Source organism: Coffea arabica, chromosome 7c (genome assembly GCF_036785885.1).
Source record: "Coffea arabica cultivar ET-39 chromosome 7c, Coffea Arabica ET-39 HiFi, whole genome shotgun sequence".
Classification (NCBI taxonomy): Eukaryota; Viridiplantae; Streptophyta; class Magnoliopsida; order Gentianales; family Rubiaceae; genus Coffea; species Coffea arabica.
Genome location: NC_092322.1, coordinates 33805329 through 33821379, shown reverse-complemented (window position 1 = coordinate 33821379; position 16051 = coordinate 33805329). Strand labels below are relative to the sequence as shown.

The 16051-nt window shown below is 35.5% G+C and overlaps 2 protein-coding genes across 2 annotated transcripts; one reads left to right on the top strand and one right to left on the bottom strand.

Annotated features, from left to right (window-relative positions):
• The first annotated feature begins 1237 nt into the window (after positions 1–1237).
• Positions 1238–6166, top strand: LOC113698340 (FHA domain-containing protein At4g14490). Its single transcript, XM_027218126.2, has 2 exons — positions 1238–2928; positions 5872–6166. The coding sequence occupies exon 1, from the start codon at positions 1470–1472 to the stop codon at positions 2880–2882; it is 1413 nt and encodes a 470-aa protein (XP_027073927.1). The 5' UTR covers positions 1238–1469; the 3' UTR covers positions 2883–2928; positions 5872–6166.
• Positions 6167–14765: 8599 nt separating this feature from the next.
• Positions 14766–15316, bottom strand: LOC113699316 (large ribosomal subunit protein eL31). Its single transcript, XM_027219601.2, has one exon. The coding sequence runs from the start codon at positions 15246–15248 to the stop codon at positions 14883–14885; it is 366 nt and encodes a 121-aa protein (XP_027075402.1). The 5' UTR covers positions 15249–15316; the 3' UTR covers positions 14766–14882.
• Between the last annotated feature and the right edge of the window lie 735 nt (positions 15317–16051).

The following is a 16051-nucleotide window of genomic DNA, read 5'->3' as shown; positions in this document are numbered from 1 at the left end:
TGATGAGCTTTTGAAATGTAATATGGGTTCCACAGTATATATGGAGACAGAGTTAGATAAAAACACACGGAAAGAGAGATTTCAGAGGCTGTATATTTATTTTGAGGCACTATAAGAGGATTTATGTCTACATGTCGGCCTGTGATTGGTGTGGATGGCTGCCATTTAAGAGGCCCCATATCCTAGGGTGTTATTAATAGTTGTAGGGATGGATCCAAATGATTGCCTTTATCCCATTGTTTATGCGGTAGTGGAGGCTGAAAACAAGAAGTTTTGGAAATGGTTCATCAAATTTTTGAAATAGACTTGTCCATTTATGATGAAAGATAGTGGACATTCACTAGTGACCAACAAAAGGTAAACTACATTACTGCTTGTCAACTTAAATACTTGGTTACTTGCTGAATCAATTTTTTTTAAGTTTTTTTATTTTATTTAATAATAAATTAAATTAATCTAAATATTCTATTTTATTTTATTTTTCTTCGAAACTAGAGTTTATGGACCGCAATTTAGGAGGTGCTTCCAGATATTAAGCATAGACACTGTGTCAGGCACCTTCACAACAATTTCAAAAAGTTACATTCGGATGAAGCATTGAAGGAGAGGTTTTGGACTTGTGCTAGATCATCATACATGACAAGGTTTCAAAACCAGATGAAAAGCTTGAGGGAATACAATGAAAAATGCATGGAAATGGTTGACAGATAACACATCACCCTACCATGGCTGAAAAAGTTGCATTTGCCTGATCATTGCCATCTGTATCACTATCTCTATCACCGATTGTTGAAGCTCCCTACGTTCTCGATTCATTTCTGGCTGCAATTGCAATTTCGACAAAGCCCTAGTTTTTGTCCCAATTTCCCCCAATTTATTCTATTTTTTGGAGTTAATCGCATATGTGGAGTATTCGTTCGTTAATTGCAAAAAATTAGGTTAGTGTGATGATTATGCCCCAGCAGGTACACGCGGATTGAGTAAAATGTGATCAAAAGTCCTACGTTAGTAGTAAACAACTTCTTCAAGGACTAAATTGGTTAAAATAATTAATAATTGATGAAATTAGTATTAGGAAAATGTTCAGGGACCAAAATGGCAAAATGCCCAAAAAAGGAAAAATTTTGCATGCGGATCATTTGTTTTTTAAAACCTTACGCAGGAAGCTGTATCAAGGTTCAACTCCCGGTATTTAACCTTTTCTTTTTTTTAAAAAAAAATTTTTTTTATTTATTTGTAAGCCAAAAGGTACAAATTCTTCATCAGAGGGTACAAACACTTTCGAAATTTGAAATGAACTAGCGCCGTCTTTTCTTCCCTCTCTTCCTCTCCTTCTCCCTCGTCGTCTTCAACAAAATCCCCAAAAAAAAAGCAAAATACTTTCTGACTTTTCCTCTTCTTTTCTTCTTTCTTTTCGTCTGATCTAATTAAACCCAAAATTGAAGCATTTTGATGTAATTAAACCCTAAATGGAAGGCAAAGCAGAAGGGTTAAGCTCAAATTTGAGGCTAATAATGGAGAAAGGTCCATTGGAGGGCCAAACCCTAGAGTTCATACCCGGATCCAAGATCCAAGTCGGTCGAATAATTCGCGGGAACACGATTGCCATCAAAGACGCCGGGATTTCTACTAAGCATCTGGCAATTAGTTTTGAGGACAAGTCTGGAAATTGGAGCTTATCAGACCTTGGGTCCTCCAACGGCACTTTTTTGAACGGTAATGGTCTTGAGCCTTTTTCTTCAGTGCAGCTCTCCGACGGCGATGCGATTAAGATAGGTGAGTATACTTCGATCCAAGTTGAAATTCGTGCTACGGTGGAGGCGGAGGAGATTAAAGTGAGGAGAAATCCCACGAGGCGGAGGGCTGGGAAATTAGGGGTGGTTGATGAAAGTAGTGAGTTGCGATTTGGGGAGAAAAATGAGGATAATGAGAATGGGAGGTGTCAAATGGGGAAAGGCGAGGGGGTTTTGGAAATTAGTGAAGTTTTGGGTTCTAAGGATTTGAATGAAGGGGACAATGAGAAAATGGATAATTTAGGGAGAAAAGAGAATTTGAGGAGGACTCGAAGCAAGAACAAGGAGGGAACTTTGGAAGATAAAATTGGAGTTGGAAATGTTGGGGGAAATGAGAATGTGGGGCGAGGCGAGGCTGTGGCAAAATTGAGACTGAGGAGGGGTAGGCGTGCAAAAAAGGAAGAGGGATTAGGGGTTTGTGCAGACACTAATCAGAATGTTGCTGATGGGGTGGAAGGAAAGCAAGTGCAAGTACAGAGTTCGAAGAGGATTACTAGGAATACGAGGAAGGGAGGAAATTTGGAGAGTAAAGAAATAGAAAAGGTTTTGACAATTCCTGCAGTGAAGGATGAGGAAAATATCAGTGTTAAGAGGGTTACTAGGAGTGCAGTGGAAGAGGGAAATGTAGAGAATCTTGAAGAACTGGGTAATAAAAATACCAAGAAAGGTAGAAGGGGGCGGAGAAATTTGAAGGTGGAGACTCCGATTGATACTGTTAAGGAGGAAATTGTAAAAGCAGTTGAGACAATTGAGATAGTGGGTTTGGAGGTGAACAAGGATTATCCAGTGGAGGAGGTGTTGGAAGAGGAGGAAGGTAGAGTTGTTGATGGGATGCTAGTGAAAGGGGGAAGGAATTCTGGTATGTCGGATTCTGGTGCATTGGGACGTTTGTCTGAGGTTAAAAATGGTAATTCGTCCGTGCTGGATTTGGAGAAGATGACTCTAGGGGACTGGCTCGACTACTTGGAGGTCCATTTGCCAAAGCAAATTGTTGACGATACAGAAGAGATGATATTGGGCATGCGACAAAAAGCTGAGAAATTTCATGAGTTTATGATACAACAGAAGAATTCCAAAAAGCAAGGTTGAATTGCTTCTGGAGTAGCTTCAAATAGGATGCAATGAAGAACCTTTGGTAATGACTGACTCCCTTTTGTTCTAAATCAGTTGTATAACTAGTTCTATGCTGATAGTGTTCTATTTACTGATATACATTTCATTCATGAGCCAAGTCTGTCTACATAATAGAGACTTGTATAACCTGATGATGTTGTTTCTTGCACTATGATTGTGATATGCTCATTGATTAACATTTGGTGTGCTTGGAGTGGCATATTAAATGGTTTCCAGCACTATAATAGTATGTTAATAAACAAATGAGTGGCATGAAACAAAGTGGATTGTTTGCAGTGGTTCTTTAAATTGTTTACCAGTTCAAAACATAATGGCACAACGCTTTTTGAAATCCCAATCTGTCCTCTGTTGTACTGATAGAGTCAGAAAGCCAAGGTCCTAAGCTGTCAATGTCCCTCAGTTGTACTGTTGATTGGTAGACAAAATAATTAGCAGTGAATTGCATTAGGGATTCATTTTTCCTTCAATCTTATTTGCACAGTGTACTAACCTGATAATTAAAGTTAGATGATTTGAAAAACATGTTCTTCCCTAATTTTGTGTGTTTGCGGTTGAAAATTCAGACATGCAAAAATTGCACTTTTGAAAAGTATGAGCCAATTATAGATGCAGACTTGCTATCTTGTCCTTATGAATTTAGTCACTGTCGGATGGATGCATTTCTAATAATGTCTTTACAAGTCAGTGATCAACTTTTAGGTACTCAATATTCAATTTGATCATGTTTGCTGTTTCATTTTGCAATGTTACTTGAGTTCATTGTAAAACATGAAAATATTACTTGAGTTCATTTTGCAATGTTAATTGAGTTCATTGTAAAATATTTTGCAGTGGTCAAATGCCGGCATCCCTCGAATAGAATGTTAAAACATGAGAAACATAGCAGTCTTTACCATAATGATATCCAGGTAAATGAACAAGATGAAATATTTTAATAGACTCCACGCTTGTAAAACAGGAGCCCACTAATAAATGAAACCAGAAAGGACTTTGTAAAAGAAAAGAAAAATGAATAATGATCCCTACTCAGGTTAGTGAAACCACAAATGAGGGCTTCGTTCTTATATTCTCTCTATCTATCAGTCAATTATCATAAGAGGCATATGATTGACGACTGCACACATCACTTTAATCACTATACAAGAAATCTTACGGAGAGCGGTCTACTTTATCTGTTGGTCCTCTGGGTTTGAGTCAAGTATCGAAATACAATTTTTTTATTATGCTGGTTGAGGTTTTGTAAGCAATTTGGTTGCCCCCTAATGAAATGTTAAAGCATTTAAATGGAACTCGGTCATGTCAAGTGAATTTTTTGTCAAGAATGTTCGACTGATAAAAGACTGAGGTGCTCGGGTAAGTTGTGCTCTTTGTCAAAGAGCAAGTCTTTTGTCATTGAAACTGCTTCTTTTGCTATAAGGGGCAATTTTCCGTTGAGGAAATTACAATCGTTTTTGCTGCAAAATTTTTGTACTACATGGTGAGGTCAATGGCAAAACATTCTTCTCCGAATAGGTAGTTGTTTGATAATGTCTCTCTCCAACTTGCTGCAGTAAATTTTAGAAATATTTTCTTTGCTAAAAGTACAACTAAGCCACCATTCGATGTACAGTAATTAATCGTGAGCAATGCTATCTTATAAAGACTTAAATGAGAAGAAATTACTTTAGTGTATTGTACTTGTGCACATATGAACTGTCATCCCACTCCCAAATTGTCAACCTTACCCTCTGTTCCTCTTGGTTACTTTTCAATGTCCACAAGGGGTAAGCTGCCATGATGAAAGTTCAGCCAGTTCCACTTTAGATCAGTGCGTTCATCTAACTATTGATATGTGAACTGAAAAATGAAAATTCCATGTGTGGCTCTGTGTTGGCCTTCGCTCTCCATTATCCATCTTTGGTTCCCCTGTGACATAGGCACCTGTGCTTGAAAGTTCTTAAGTTTGATTTGGTTAGGTGTTAGTACTTTGATTTTGCAGTTTTTTTTTGGGAACCTAGTTTTTTCAAAATGGTGAAAACTGACTTGAGTAAAATTTAGTTTATTCTATCAGTTGCATGAGGCAGGCATTTATCTGTCTACAGCCTTAAATCTTAACATGCTTAATCTTTTGATCATGTCTATCTAGTGATGTATATTCTCAAGAGTGTGGTTTGTCTTCAGAACTCTTCTTGGCACTTGGTTATTTACTGGATCCACCTTTCAGGTTTAGGTTTTGCTGCGTTTTAATTCTTGCTGTCTGTGATTATTGTCCATCCAGTTAGTTGTCTTTGTTTCCTTTTGTTGGGTTGGTTGAACAGTTATATATTAGTATCACGTCTATCAGTGCTCTACTTCCATGATATCCTACTGGTTTGCATTTGCATTTTCAATCTGATTTCATCTGAATATCTTTGCTTGATCGTGCATTATTTGCAGCTTAAATTTCTCAAGTCGTTTAGTCTAATTTTTATGCCGGTTTAAGTTTCCATTTTGCTTGATATTATAATTAATGTTTTGCCTTGAAGGTAATTCTTCAATTTGTGGTTGATATGCTCCTTTTTTTTGGGAACTATTCTTGGCTCATTCCTTACATTGCCATCTTCTGATCAAATTTTTCTTTTTCTTTTTTTTTTCCAGCCTGTATCACTTGAATGTTTTGTCATTTCCATTATATGTAAAAATCAGAGAACTTCTAAAAGGCTTCCAAGCTTAGAGAAGCAGTTAATCAATGAGATTATAGTCATTCCACAAATTAACCACCAAGCAACATCATGTCGTGTGTCAAATACTGTGTTCCAACAAGTATTTATTGGTGATGTAAAAATGATACTATCTGGTTGGCAACTAAGAATGTCATTTCACTTAGGCTCTAACTTCTCATATTGTTGTTTGCATTTTTTGCTCAAATGTTTCTTTGAAGACTCTTCTGCAATTTTTTCCTATCATCATTTTTTTGGTGGTGCAGAATGAATCTTGTGATGCAATATCTCTTGAATGGTATTATGGAGGTTCTCCAGCAAGGTTCTTTTTGGACACTGACCTTTTGTGTATCTATTTTTCTGAATAGTCTAGCAAGTAAGCTGACAAAATCTAATAATTTGTCTAGTTCTGTTAAAGTTAGTTGATGAACAGCTTATCTTGTATATTTAGCATGGTGCTGCTTCCTGGTGGAAAGACGAGTAAGCGGTTAAATTGCAGCGGTCATGCTCAGTTCATGTAAATATAAATATTCTCTAAAAGGGCAGTTTCTTTCAGTTCAATCGTTTTACGTTCAATATTTGAATTTTGCATATCCTGCTATTTTTCATTTCGTATTTTTTGTTGCCCTTTTGTATGTTATCCAAGTCATGGGCTTTAGAAATCATGAATCTGCTGCAGAATTTGCAATCGTTCCTTTTGGTTTCTTTTCAGCGGAACAATTGAATGCAGTGTCACACTGCATTTAGCAAGACACTTGATACATAATGACTGAAACAGAAAAAGAATCAGACTTGATGAACAGCTTGTCTAACAATAGCCATTCAGGTAAATAAAGCCGTGCGTGCATCTTTTACCATAGTAGTGAAATTTTTCGAAGTATTAGCTTTACCTGATGCAGTCCATTTAAAACTTTTGATCGAGGGAGAAAATTTAGTTACTATATATTTGCAGAGAATTTCTCTAATCCCTACAAGATGCTGATGTTCACAAATCCAATGAAAGTGATTCGAATTATTAGGAGAAATAAAGAAGAGAAGATGACTTGTGAAATTGGAGAACTGAAAACCTCGACCATAGAATTGGCATGAAACTACAAGCAGCAATATGAAGAAACTTTTAATAAGGAGGTGCATCTCAGTGAAATTCTTTTTTTTTTTCTTTGATAGAACAGATCATTTTATTCAATAAATCTACACTAACAACAAAATACATTAAACAAAATGACATCGATACATATAGATCTAAAATCAATAAATATGATAGATTGAAGAAATTAATACAAATAAAAATAATATTGATGTTTTTAAATATCTTCCAATACATCTCTGGATGTCTTGTGACAGTGAAATCTGATTAAAATTGGTTCAAATCTAAAAAGAAATCTAAGAAAAATTTAGATTTGACAATAGTAGAGAAATTGCAATATGAGAGACTGGATTCTAGATTTAAAAAATCTCAAATTTCATAAAAAAGACCAAAACCAAAAAAAAAAGTGTCATAAGGAAAAACTGTGAGGAGCTGAATTTTTATTTTATTTTATTTTATTGGTTTATCTAATTATTTATTTATTCATTTGCTCCAATTAATTTATTTCATTCATTTTAATTGCATTTGCTCCAATTAATTTATTTCATTCATTTTAATTGCATTTGCATGGTACATTACCTTATTTTTATAATTTTAAAACGTTTGCTTCTAAAGTTAATTTTTCTGTCGCGTGATTAGTGAAGATAAGTGAATATACGTTTTTCGAGGCGATATTTGGTCGGAGAGTGCAGTGATCTTGGAGAATTAAGGATGATCAATGATAAACTAAGAAAAGCTAATTGAGAGATTAGAGGTGAATGAGTTGAATTAAACTCAATTAGGAGTACTAATGGGCAGTATTCAATAGTTGACTTTTGCACCCTCAAAAGTAGCTTTATGTCCCATCTTTCTTTCATCCAAATCACTTCACCAAAATTACACACAAACTCTCTCTCTTCTCCCTCCCTTGGCCGAGCACTTCATCCTCCATTTAGCCAAGCAAGTTTCAATCTTTCTTCTTCATTTTGCTCACTAAAACTTGCTCCAACTTTGCTCATTCTCTTGGATCATCCTCAAGCTTAGTAGGAGACTTGGAGGAGGAGAGATTCTTGGTGATTTAGAGCTTGATTTTTTGTGATTTTGCTTACTACTCTTGGAGGAAAGGTACCCTCAAAGCTCCCATTTTTCTTTCCTCTTTTAGTAGTTTTTAGTTAGTTTTAGCTAGATAAGCTTGGGTTTTTTGATGGGTTCCATGAACCTTGACATTAGGTAGATGCCTTGAGGAAGATTGTTAGGTAGTGGCCTTGAGGATTTCTTGTTTGTTTGGTTATTGTTTTAGTGATTTCTAGCTTGGTTTTGGTGTGAGATTTGGAGGGAAAAATTTGAAGAGAAAGAAGAAGCAAGGCTGTCCGATTTTTGCTGGTTTATTTTCCTTGTTTTAATTTTGAAATTTGTGGTTATATTGACGCAAAAATGCTTGCAACATGTTGGGTTATATGTGTGTAAATTATCTTCCAAAAATCACTTCATTTGGATGAGTTTAAGTTAAGCTAAAGGGAGGAAATCAAACCGGAAATTTCTGATAAGTGCAGCCGACCAGTGTGTACTAAACATCACATTATTTTTCATACAGGAGTCAAAATCAAGTGCCGTTTGTGGCATATGAAACTAGACTCCGAGGGCTTTCTAACTATATAAAATGTACTTGCTAGTTCGTTTTCTATGAGTGGCAGTGAACCGGCAAAATTGGCTGTTTTCACTCACTGTTTTAACCGAGAGTCAAGCACAGCTGTAGTTTGTAACTCATTTTCACTCCCCTTACGAAATGAATTTGAAGACAGTCTCTTCTAATGATTTTTAGTACTTTGAATCTAGTTTTCAACGCCATAAATCACACTAATTTTGGACTTGTATAGCCTTAGTTATGACCTGACTTAGAAACTGTGTCGGGTGTTCCAAAGTTGGAATTTCGTGAACTAGGTTTCAAAAACCAGCTTTCATAAAACTGTTGTATCTTGGTGTAGAAAAATCCAAATTGAGTTCTGTTTATTGCGTTTGAAACTAGACTTGGAGTTCTTTCAGTGGTATAAATTTCAAGGGTTAGTTTGATTCCTATGAATTTTGCCAAATTTTCGAACTTCACTGAAATTCAAGACTGTTTTGCCCTGTCCTTACTAAAGCAGCGATTTGGAACAAAAATTTGACTGATTTCTGATTTGAATCTGGTAAAAGTTTATTCTAGAGAGTTTTATCATTGAGTCTATTTTCTAACGGTATAAGATTTACAAATTTTGGACTTATGGAACTCAAGATATGATTTTCCAAAGAACGTTGTCAAAACTGAGATTTTCCTCATAAAGTGATAAAAGCTCCAAAGTGGCTTGGAAGCATTTTCTAGATTTCAAGCCTAACTTTCTTGATTATTTGCACTCATTTCATACTTGGAAAATGGATTTTATCTCCTAGTCTTATGCCCTTGGTTTCCATGAAAATGAACCATAAATTGGAGCGTTTTGCTAGAGTAATTCTTGAGAAATTTCACTAGGTTTATATTCGAAACTTGGAACTTTTAACTTCAATAATTTACTATGAAAATAAGTAACGTTTTAATAGATTTTGACTTCATAAGTTTAGAAAACGTGAACGCTCCTTTATATTCTAAAACTTGGGCATAGGATTAGAAGTTGTTAAGAGAATATAAGTATTCTTGTAGATAATAAATTAGTAAGGGTATTTTTGTAAATAGTTTGTTAGGGTTGTACTCCTATAAATACTAGTTGGTCACTCATAATATGGTGACTAGATGTTTTCCTCCAAAAATACCTGTTGACATGGTATCAGAGCAAGAGTCCTAGGGTTCAGGTTAAACATCTAGTAAAAGTACTGTTTACGCCGCACTGTTCATCGCGGGGGCACTGTTCACACCCGTACTGTTCACGGCACTGTTCACGCGGTACTGTTCACGGGGGCACTGTTCACGTCGGTATTGTTCACAGCGCACTGTTCACGAGTACTATTCACACGTCACTGTCATTTTGAGTTTTGACCCCGTCCTTGGTTTGACGTGCTATTCGTCATGGTTAAAAGGTTTGTTAATGCGGTTACTACTGATCAAATTGAATCGAGTTTTTCTGCACATGGGTCCCAGAAGACTGTTACTATATCTGAGGAAGATTATGTTAAATTCCTACAATACCAATCTACAAATCACGCATCTCTTCCCTCTGCTTCTTTAGCACAAAAAGGTAATGACTCATGGATTATTGATTCCGGAGCTACTGATCATATGTCAGGTACCTCTAAAATTTTTTCTAATTTTCAAGAGTCTACTCCCTTTTCTCATGTTACTTTAGCTGATGGATCTACCACTAAAGTTAAAGGACTAGGCACTGTAGAAATTAATCCATCACTTCCGCTGTCTTCTGTTCTTTACGTACCCAATTTGCCTTTTAATCTAATGTCTGTTAGTAAGCTCACTAAATTTCTACAGTGTACTCGATATGTACTCGATATGTATTCGATATGTACTCGATATGTACTCGATATGTACTCGATATGTTAAGTGAAGTTGGAATGTTAGGTTGCCGACCTGTGGATACTCCTATGGATCCCAATGTGAAATTAGCAGGAGATCAAGGTGCATTACTTGATGATCCTAAGCAATATCGAAAACTTGTGGGTAAATTAAATTATCTCACTGTAACGAGACCTGACATTTCGTTTGCAGTAAGTGCTGTGAGTCAATTTCTTGACACCCCTCGTACTAGTCATTGGGATGCTGTTATACGGATTCTCAGGTATCTTAAGAGTGCTCCTGGAAAAGGGTTGCTGTATCAAAATCATGGACACACTGATATTGAAGGATATAGTGATGCAGATTGGGCTGGTTCTGCCTCAGATCGAAGATCGACTACAGGATATTGTGTGTTTGTTGGTGGTAATTTAGTGTCGTGGAAGAGTAAGAAGCAAACAGTTGTATCCAGATCAAGTGCAGAATCTGAATACCGCGCTATGGCTCACACTGTGTGTGAGTTGGTTTGGTTGAAGAGCATGTTACTTGAACTTGGGTTTGAGCATAAACAGCCTATGAATTTAGTGTGTGATAATCAGGCGGCTGTTCATATTGCGTCTAATCCAATGTTTCATGAAAGAACAAAACATATTGAAGTTGATTGTCATTTCATTCGAGAGAAATTGCTTGACGGGGTCATCAAGACATCTCATGTACCGTCTGTAGATCAATTGGCTGATGTGTTTACCAAGAGCTTAGGGGGCTCTAGGGTGAAATACCTTTGTAACAAGTTGGGTGCTTATGATATATATGCTCCAACTTGAGGGGGAGTGTTAAGAGAATATAAGTATTCTTGTAGATAATAAATTAGTAAGGGTATTTTTGTAAATAGTTTGTTAGGATTGTACTCCTATAAATACTAGTTGGTCACTCATAATATGGTGACTAGATGTTTTCCTCCCAAAATACCTGTTGACAGAAGTTTTAAAATATGAAAATCATTTTACTTTTCTTGATTTTCGTGCCAAAAATTAAGCGTGGTACTTTTCTTTTGGAATTGAGAATTCTTGCCACGACTTGACTCAAAAACGACTTTTGAGTCCTTCTTGAGTATTATTTCAGTGATCAAGCGAGAAAGTCTCTTTTAATTTGACTTGAACTTATGGCTTTTGAGTGTGGGTAGCAAGAGGATATTTTTCTTATTAGCCTTGATCGAGTACCTAGATAACTATGATTGTGCATGTCTCAGGTGGTCACGTGGACACCGAGGAGCTCATCTAACCTTTTGCTTTTGCTCTTGCTTTGCCCTTGACTTTTGGTGAGTGTCAAGTGCATGCGTCATGTTGCTATGATTGAAATGATATTTATACAAGTGCTATGTGATTCGTGAACTTACCGAGGCGAGGGTGTACCTTATCGCCCTCGTTCTCTCCCTCTTGAATGCTTGCTATTTGAAATATGAATTTGTGTGACTTGCACTTGTACTCGAACATGTTTTGACTCGTGAGCACTGAGCGGCAGCATGTACCACACCCTATTTGGGTGGGAGGTGCCTCTCATCTTGACTCAGTGCTATGATCAATTTTAAGTCGATTGGAGCGTTGTCTCATCGACCAATTGTACTTGTGGGGACGCCCAAAACCTAATGGCTAGTCATTCAACTCAAGCTAGCAAGGGCTTGGTTGAGGAGTTTGGTGAACCTTGGGTTTGTGTACTTGACTTGCTTGGATTATTCGAGTAATATCACATCTTGTTTGACGTGTGGGCCCAGCAGGGGGGCTGTAATGGTGGACGGAAAAGTGGGGTTCTATGGACTTGTTACTTGCTTGGTTGACGGAGTGTCAATATTTGAAAATTGTGGTTCAAGAATACCGTGAAGCAGTGTGGATTTAGCTCCTGAGAGCTTATATATTCTTTCTACTTGTGTTTTACTTCTTATTTGTGCACTTAAATGAAATTTCATGTTAAGTCACTTTTAAGTGTGATATTTGATTTAATTTGTGTTACTTGTTTGCTTGCTTGATTTTCTTTGACTCACTGAGCATTAACTCACCCTAAGTTGTTTTCCTTAACAGGTTTTGAAAGTGGAAGTTGGGGACTTTAGACTAGCGGTTTTTGATTAAAGTTAGTAAATTTTTTGTATGATGTTAGAGACTTTGGAAGTGTAAATTTTGTTATATTTGGGGTTTTTGGATTGTAATTGTAAATGGTAGCCTTAGAAGGATTTGGCTTGTATATTTGAAATTTCTTTAATCCTAAGTCTATGGTTGACTTGTGGATTTTTATTAAACTAGAATGAGTGCGTGAGTCCTAACGAAAGTTGGGCAGGCGTCCCGGTGATACCATAGGGTTCGCCCTGGGGAGAGGTGGGGACGTCACAAAAACTCAAGAAAGTATCTCACTAGAACAATTTAGAAGAAAAAAACTCTCACTAGGAGATCGTAGGAAAGAAGAATCTCTCACTAGAAGCCCCTAGAAAAAAATTTATTCAAAGAAGAGAAACTAAAAGTTAGAGAGAGAGTTCCCTCATATGGAAAAAGATCAAATTTGATCTCTTTTCCATAGGAGAAATAAAGGAGATTTTGACTAGAAAGGTTCCAGAGAGAATAAGCATCTTAGTGAGTTTCTTTTTTAAACTTTTTAGCATTGACAGATTAATACCAAAATTTAGTACACAACATTAACATGGTTTGATTTCATATGGAGAAGAGAAAACTACTTTTATCTTGACCAATTTTGTCTATTTAGTGATGGAGAGAAGAAATGGAAGGATGAAAGGGAAAGAATAAAGTGGAAAGCCACAAATTCAACAAATGTAGTAAAAACCTCTATAAATTAATAAAATTGGAACCATACCAATTCTATTAATATAAAGAGATATTAATTAACCAATAAATTAATAAATTATTAATTTATTAAGTCTACTTACAATTCAAAGAAACACTTATTTAGTCAACTAAAGTTTTATTTTATTTTATAAAAATATGAATTATTCTATTAGTAAAACAAGGCTTAAAGTCTATGTAATATATATCAATTCATATCTACTTTATTTGTAAGTATAATTTAATTCTATTAATGTACATCATTGGTATCATTTTTTCATTATCAAGAGGTCCAAAAGAGTTAGAAATACTAAATGATAGATGTCCATTTCGATTTTATTAAATGCATCTAATAAATAGTATATGTATAAATAAATAAACATAAAATCTTCTTATGTATCTTATTGTTAAACTATGGTTTCCCATTTAAAATGTATTCATAAATCAACCATGTTTAATCAAATACATAAAGCATTACATGAATATAGTAGAGAATCCCACATGCACTCAAAAACAATTGCAACAATGGGTTTTTGAAAAAATAAATAACAATAGGAATCTATGCAATTTTAGTGAATTATTAATTTATGATATGAATATAATGAAAAGGTAATGTAAGATTTTCAAAAAAAAATTATTATCTTGTTATTTTATCAAAATTATTTATTTAGCGTGTTAGCCCAAGCTGGGATTGGAAAAAATTATTATTTAATAAAATTTATTACTTTATCGAATATTAATTTATAGAGGCTTTATTGTAAATTATGACTATATATTCATAGCTCCTATATATGTGTATATATACATCTCTCTCTCTCTCTGTTTTTTGTTGGCTATTCCTAACTCCAACATTCAAGAATAGGGAAAAATTTTTAAAAACTATATAGGTTTATGTGTTAATGACGCAAATATCCTCCTAGGGGTATGTATGACAACTACCCTCAGTATCCCAACCTTATATTTCATTGGAAATATTGTAAAATGGGAAACCGAAAAACTGCAATTTTGTAAATGGGAAAAAGGAGATCTTTATCAAATTATGATGTTGTCAAAACGACCAAGCCCCAGTAAGCCACTCATCCCCATACTCAAACAGTCTGATTGGAATTCCACTAACTAAAAATAAAACAAAAATAGCCCATTGTTTCGGTCACCTTGCAGTCTCGAAAATCATATGGATGACTCCCGTAGATAACTTTTTCTTTCAACTCTTCAACTGTGTGCCCTTTCTTGCCATCTCAAACAGTCAGCATTTCTTAAGAACTTAAAAAAATGTACTAACACTAATTACCGGTCTCTTTCTTAATAGATTCGACCCAAATTTCATCCTTAAAAACCCCAGCAACTGAAACATTTCAGACTTAAACAAAACTAAAATCATGCATGAGTAAATATTCAGGACCAGCAATTGGTTGTGCTCTCACTATCCAGAGGGAAAAAAGGTAGCAGTCATCTGGAATTCAAAACAGATAGGACCACTGATTAGAAAAATTAATAAGGGTTCATAATGAGCTTCATAATGACAAAATAGTACATTCTGATATCTTTTTATTTTTTCTTTCTTTCAGTTTTCCTTTTTCCCCCCTTAATTCACTTCTTCTTCCTTATATTATGTTTTTTGGGTTACAAGAATTCATTGTGTGCAGAAAGAGCTTTTAGTGAACCAAACTTTTCATGAATAAAGCTGATTAAAGCTACTTCAAATTGACAAAGGCTTATTCACATAATAAGCCAATTGAGCTCGAACAATAAATATTATACATATACCTTTTTTTTTTTCTTAAACAAGCAAACAGCTGATATAATAATTCATTCAAGTCATTCTCCTGTAGTAAGGGAGTCAAAACTGAACTAACATCAAAATGATCTAATAATACAGCCAAAATTGCAACGGCATAGAAACTGAGAAAATTATCACTCATCATCATCATCAATAACTTTAGTACCCAACCCCTTGAATCCCTCGGGAACTTCAGTAACAGTAACCAAGGAGTAAAGCTCCTCCTTGGCATCTTCATCTTCATTTCTCTTGCGTGCAATTCGGACACGGACTCTTCTTGGCACACTGCGGATCCCACGGCTCCAAACGAACTTGTTCAGCTTCACATCAACTCTAACATCAGTTGTTCCCATGGCCTTCTGGGCAAACTTTCTGATTTCCTTGATGGCTTTTGGAGCTTTCTTCTTAAATGTGCATCCATGGAGGCGTTTGTGGAGGTTGATGGTGTACTCCCTGGTGACAACCTCCTCCTTCCTGGGCTTATTTCCCTTCTCAACCATTTCGCCGACCTCTCTTTCTCTCTCTAAAACACTAGACGCCCCTGTGGTACTTCGGGAAGCTGAGGCTGCTAAAGTATACATATACCTTGCATATTCATAAATATAGTTCGCACACCATTCATTTACTCCTGAAAAAGTAACTAAACATGAAACTGGTACTAGTATTTTCTAAAGGGTGTAGTGGGGCGAGGTTGTGGTGGTGGTTGATAGCATTTATGTATTATAGGGTGTCTTTTTTGTTGGTAGTATTCAGGTGTTTTAGGGAGGGTTACGACAGATGTGTTTTGGCCATCCAGATACAGCCTTAGGTTAATTAATCGCACTAAATTAAATCTTTATTTGTACAAAATGCAAAATTATCCTAACGGAACATCCATTTTCATTAAAAATAGTAATGTAATTATGCAAAATCAGTCACTATTTGTTGCAATTGAATTAAATTTGACTTGTTTTTGCTATTCTAAACTTTAAATTTGGATTTTAACTGAATATCTTTTATCGGTTATTAATACATAGGTCTAGAGTTGCCTTTGCATGTACATTTTGTAGAGTAAATTATGTTATGCATTTTATTACCAGATATTGACCTATAATAAATGGACAGATTTCTACTTGAAATTGCCTATAGTAGCAAACCTAAGGAAATCCATCTTATGGTCCCATGGTACTTACTTTCTTTTTTTGGGGGAACATGCAACGTATTGTTGATGAAAAATGCACACTATAAAAATGCTTTTAAAAAATTTTTAGGTTTTAACTTTAATGTAGCAAAGCCAAATTTTATTTTGTTATGGCTTAAAATG

What these genes read in the sequence shown, in the direction of transcription:
- LOC113698340 (XM_027218126.2), top strand. Translation starts at nt 1,470, where the DNA reads ATGGAAGGCAAAGCAGAAGGGTTAAGCTCAAATTTGAGGCTAATAATG.
- LOC113699316 (XM_027219601.2), bottom strand. Translation starts at nt 15,248, where the DNA reads ATGGTTGAGAAGGGAAATAAGCCCAGGAAGGAGGAGGTTGTCACCAGG.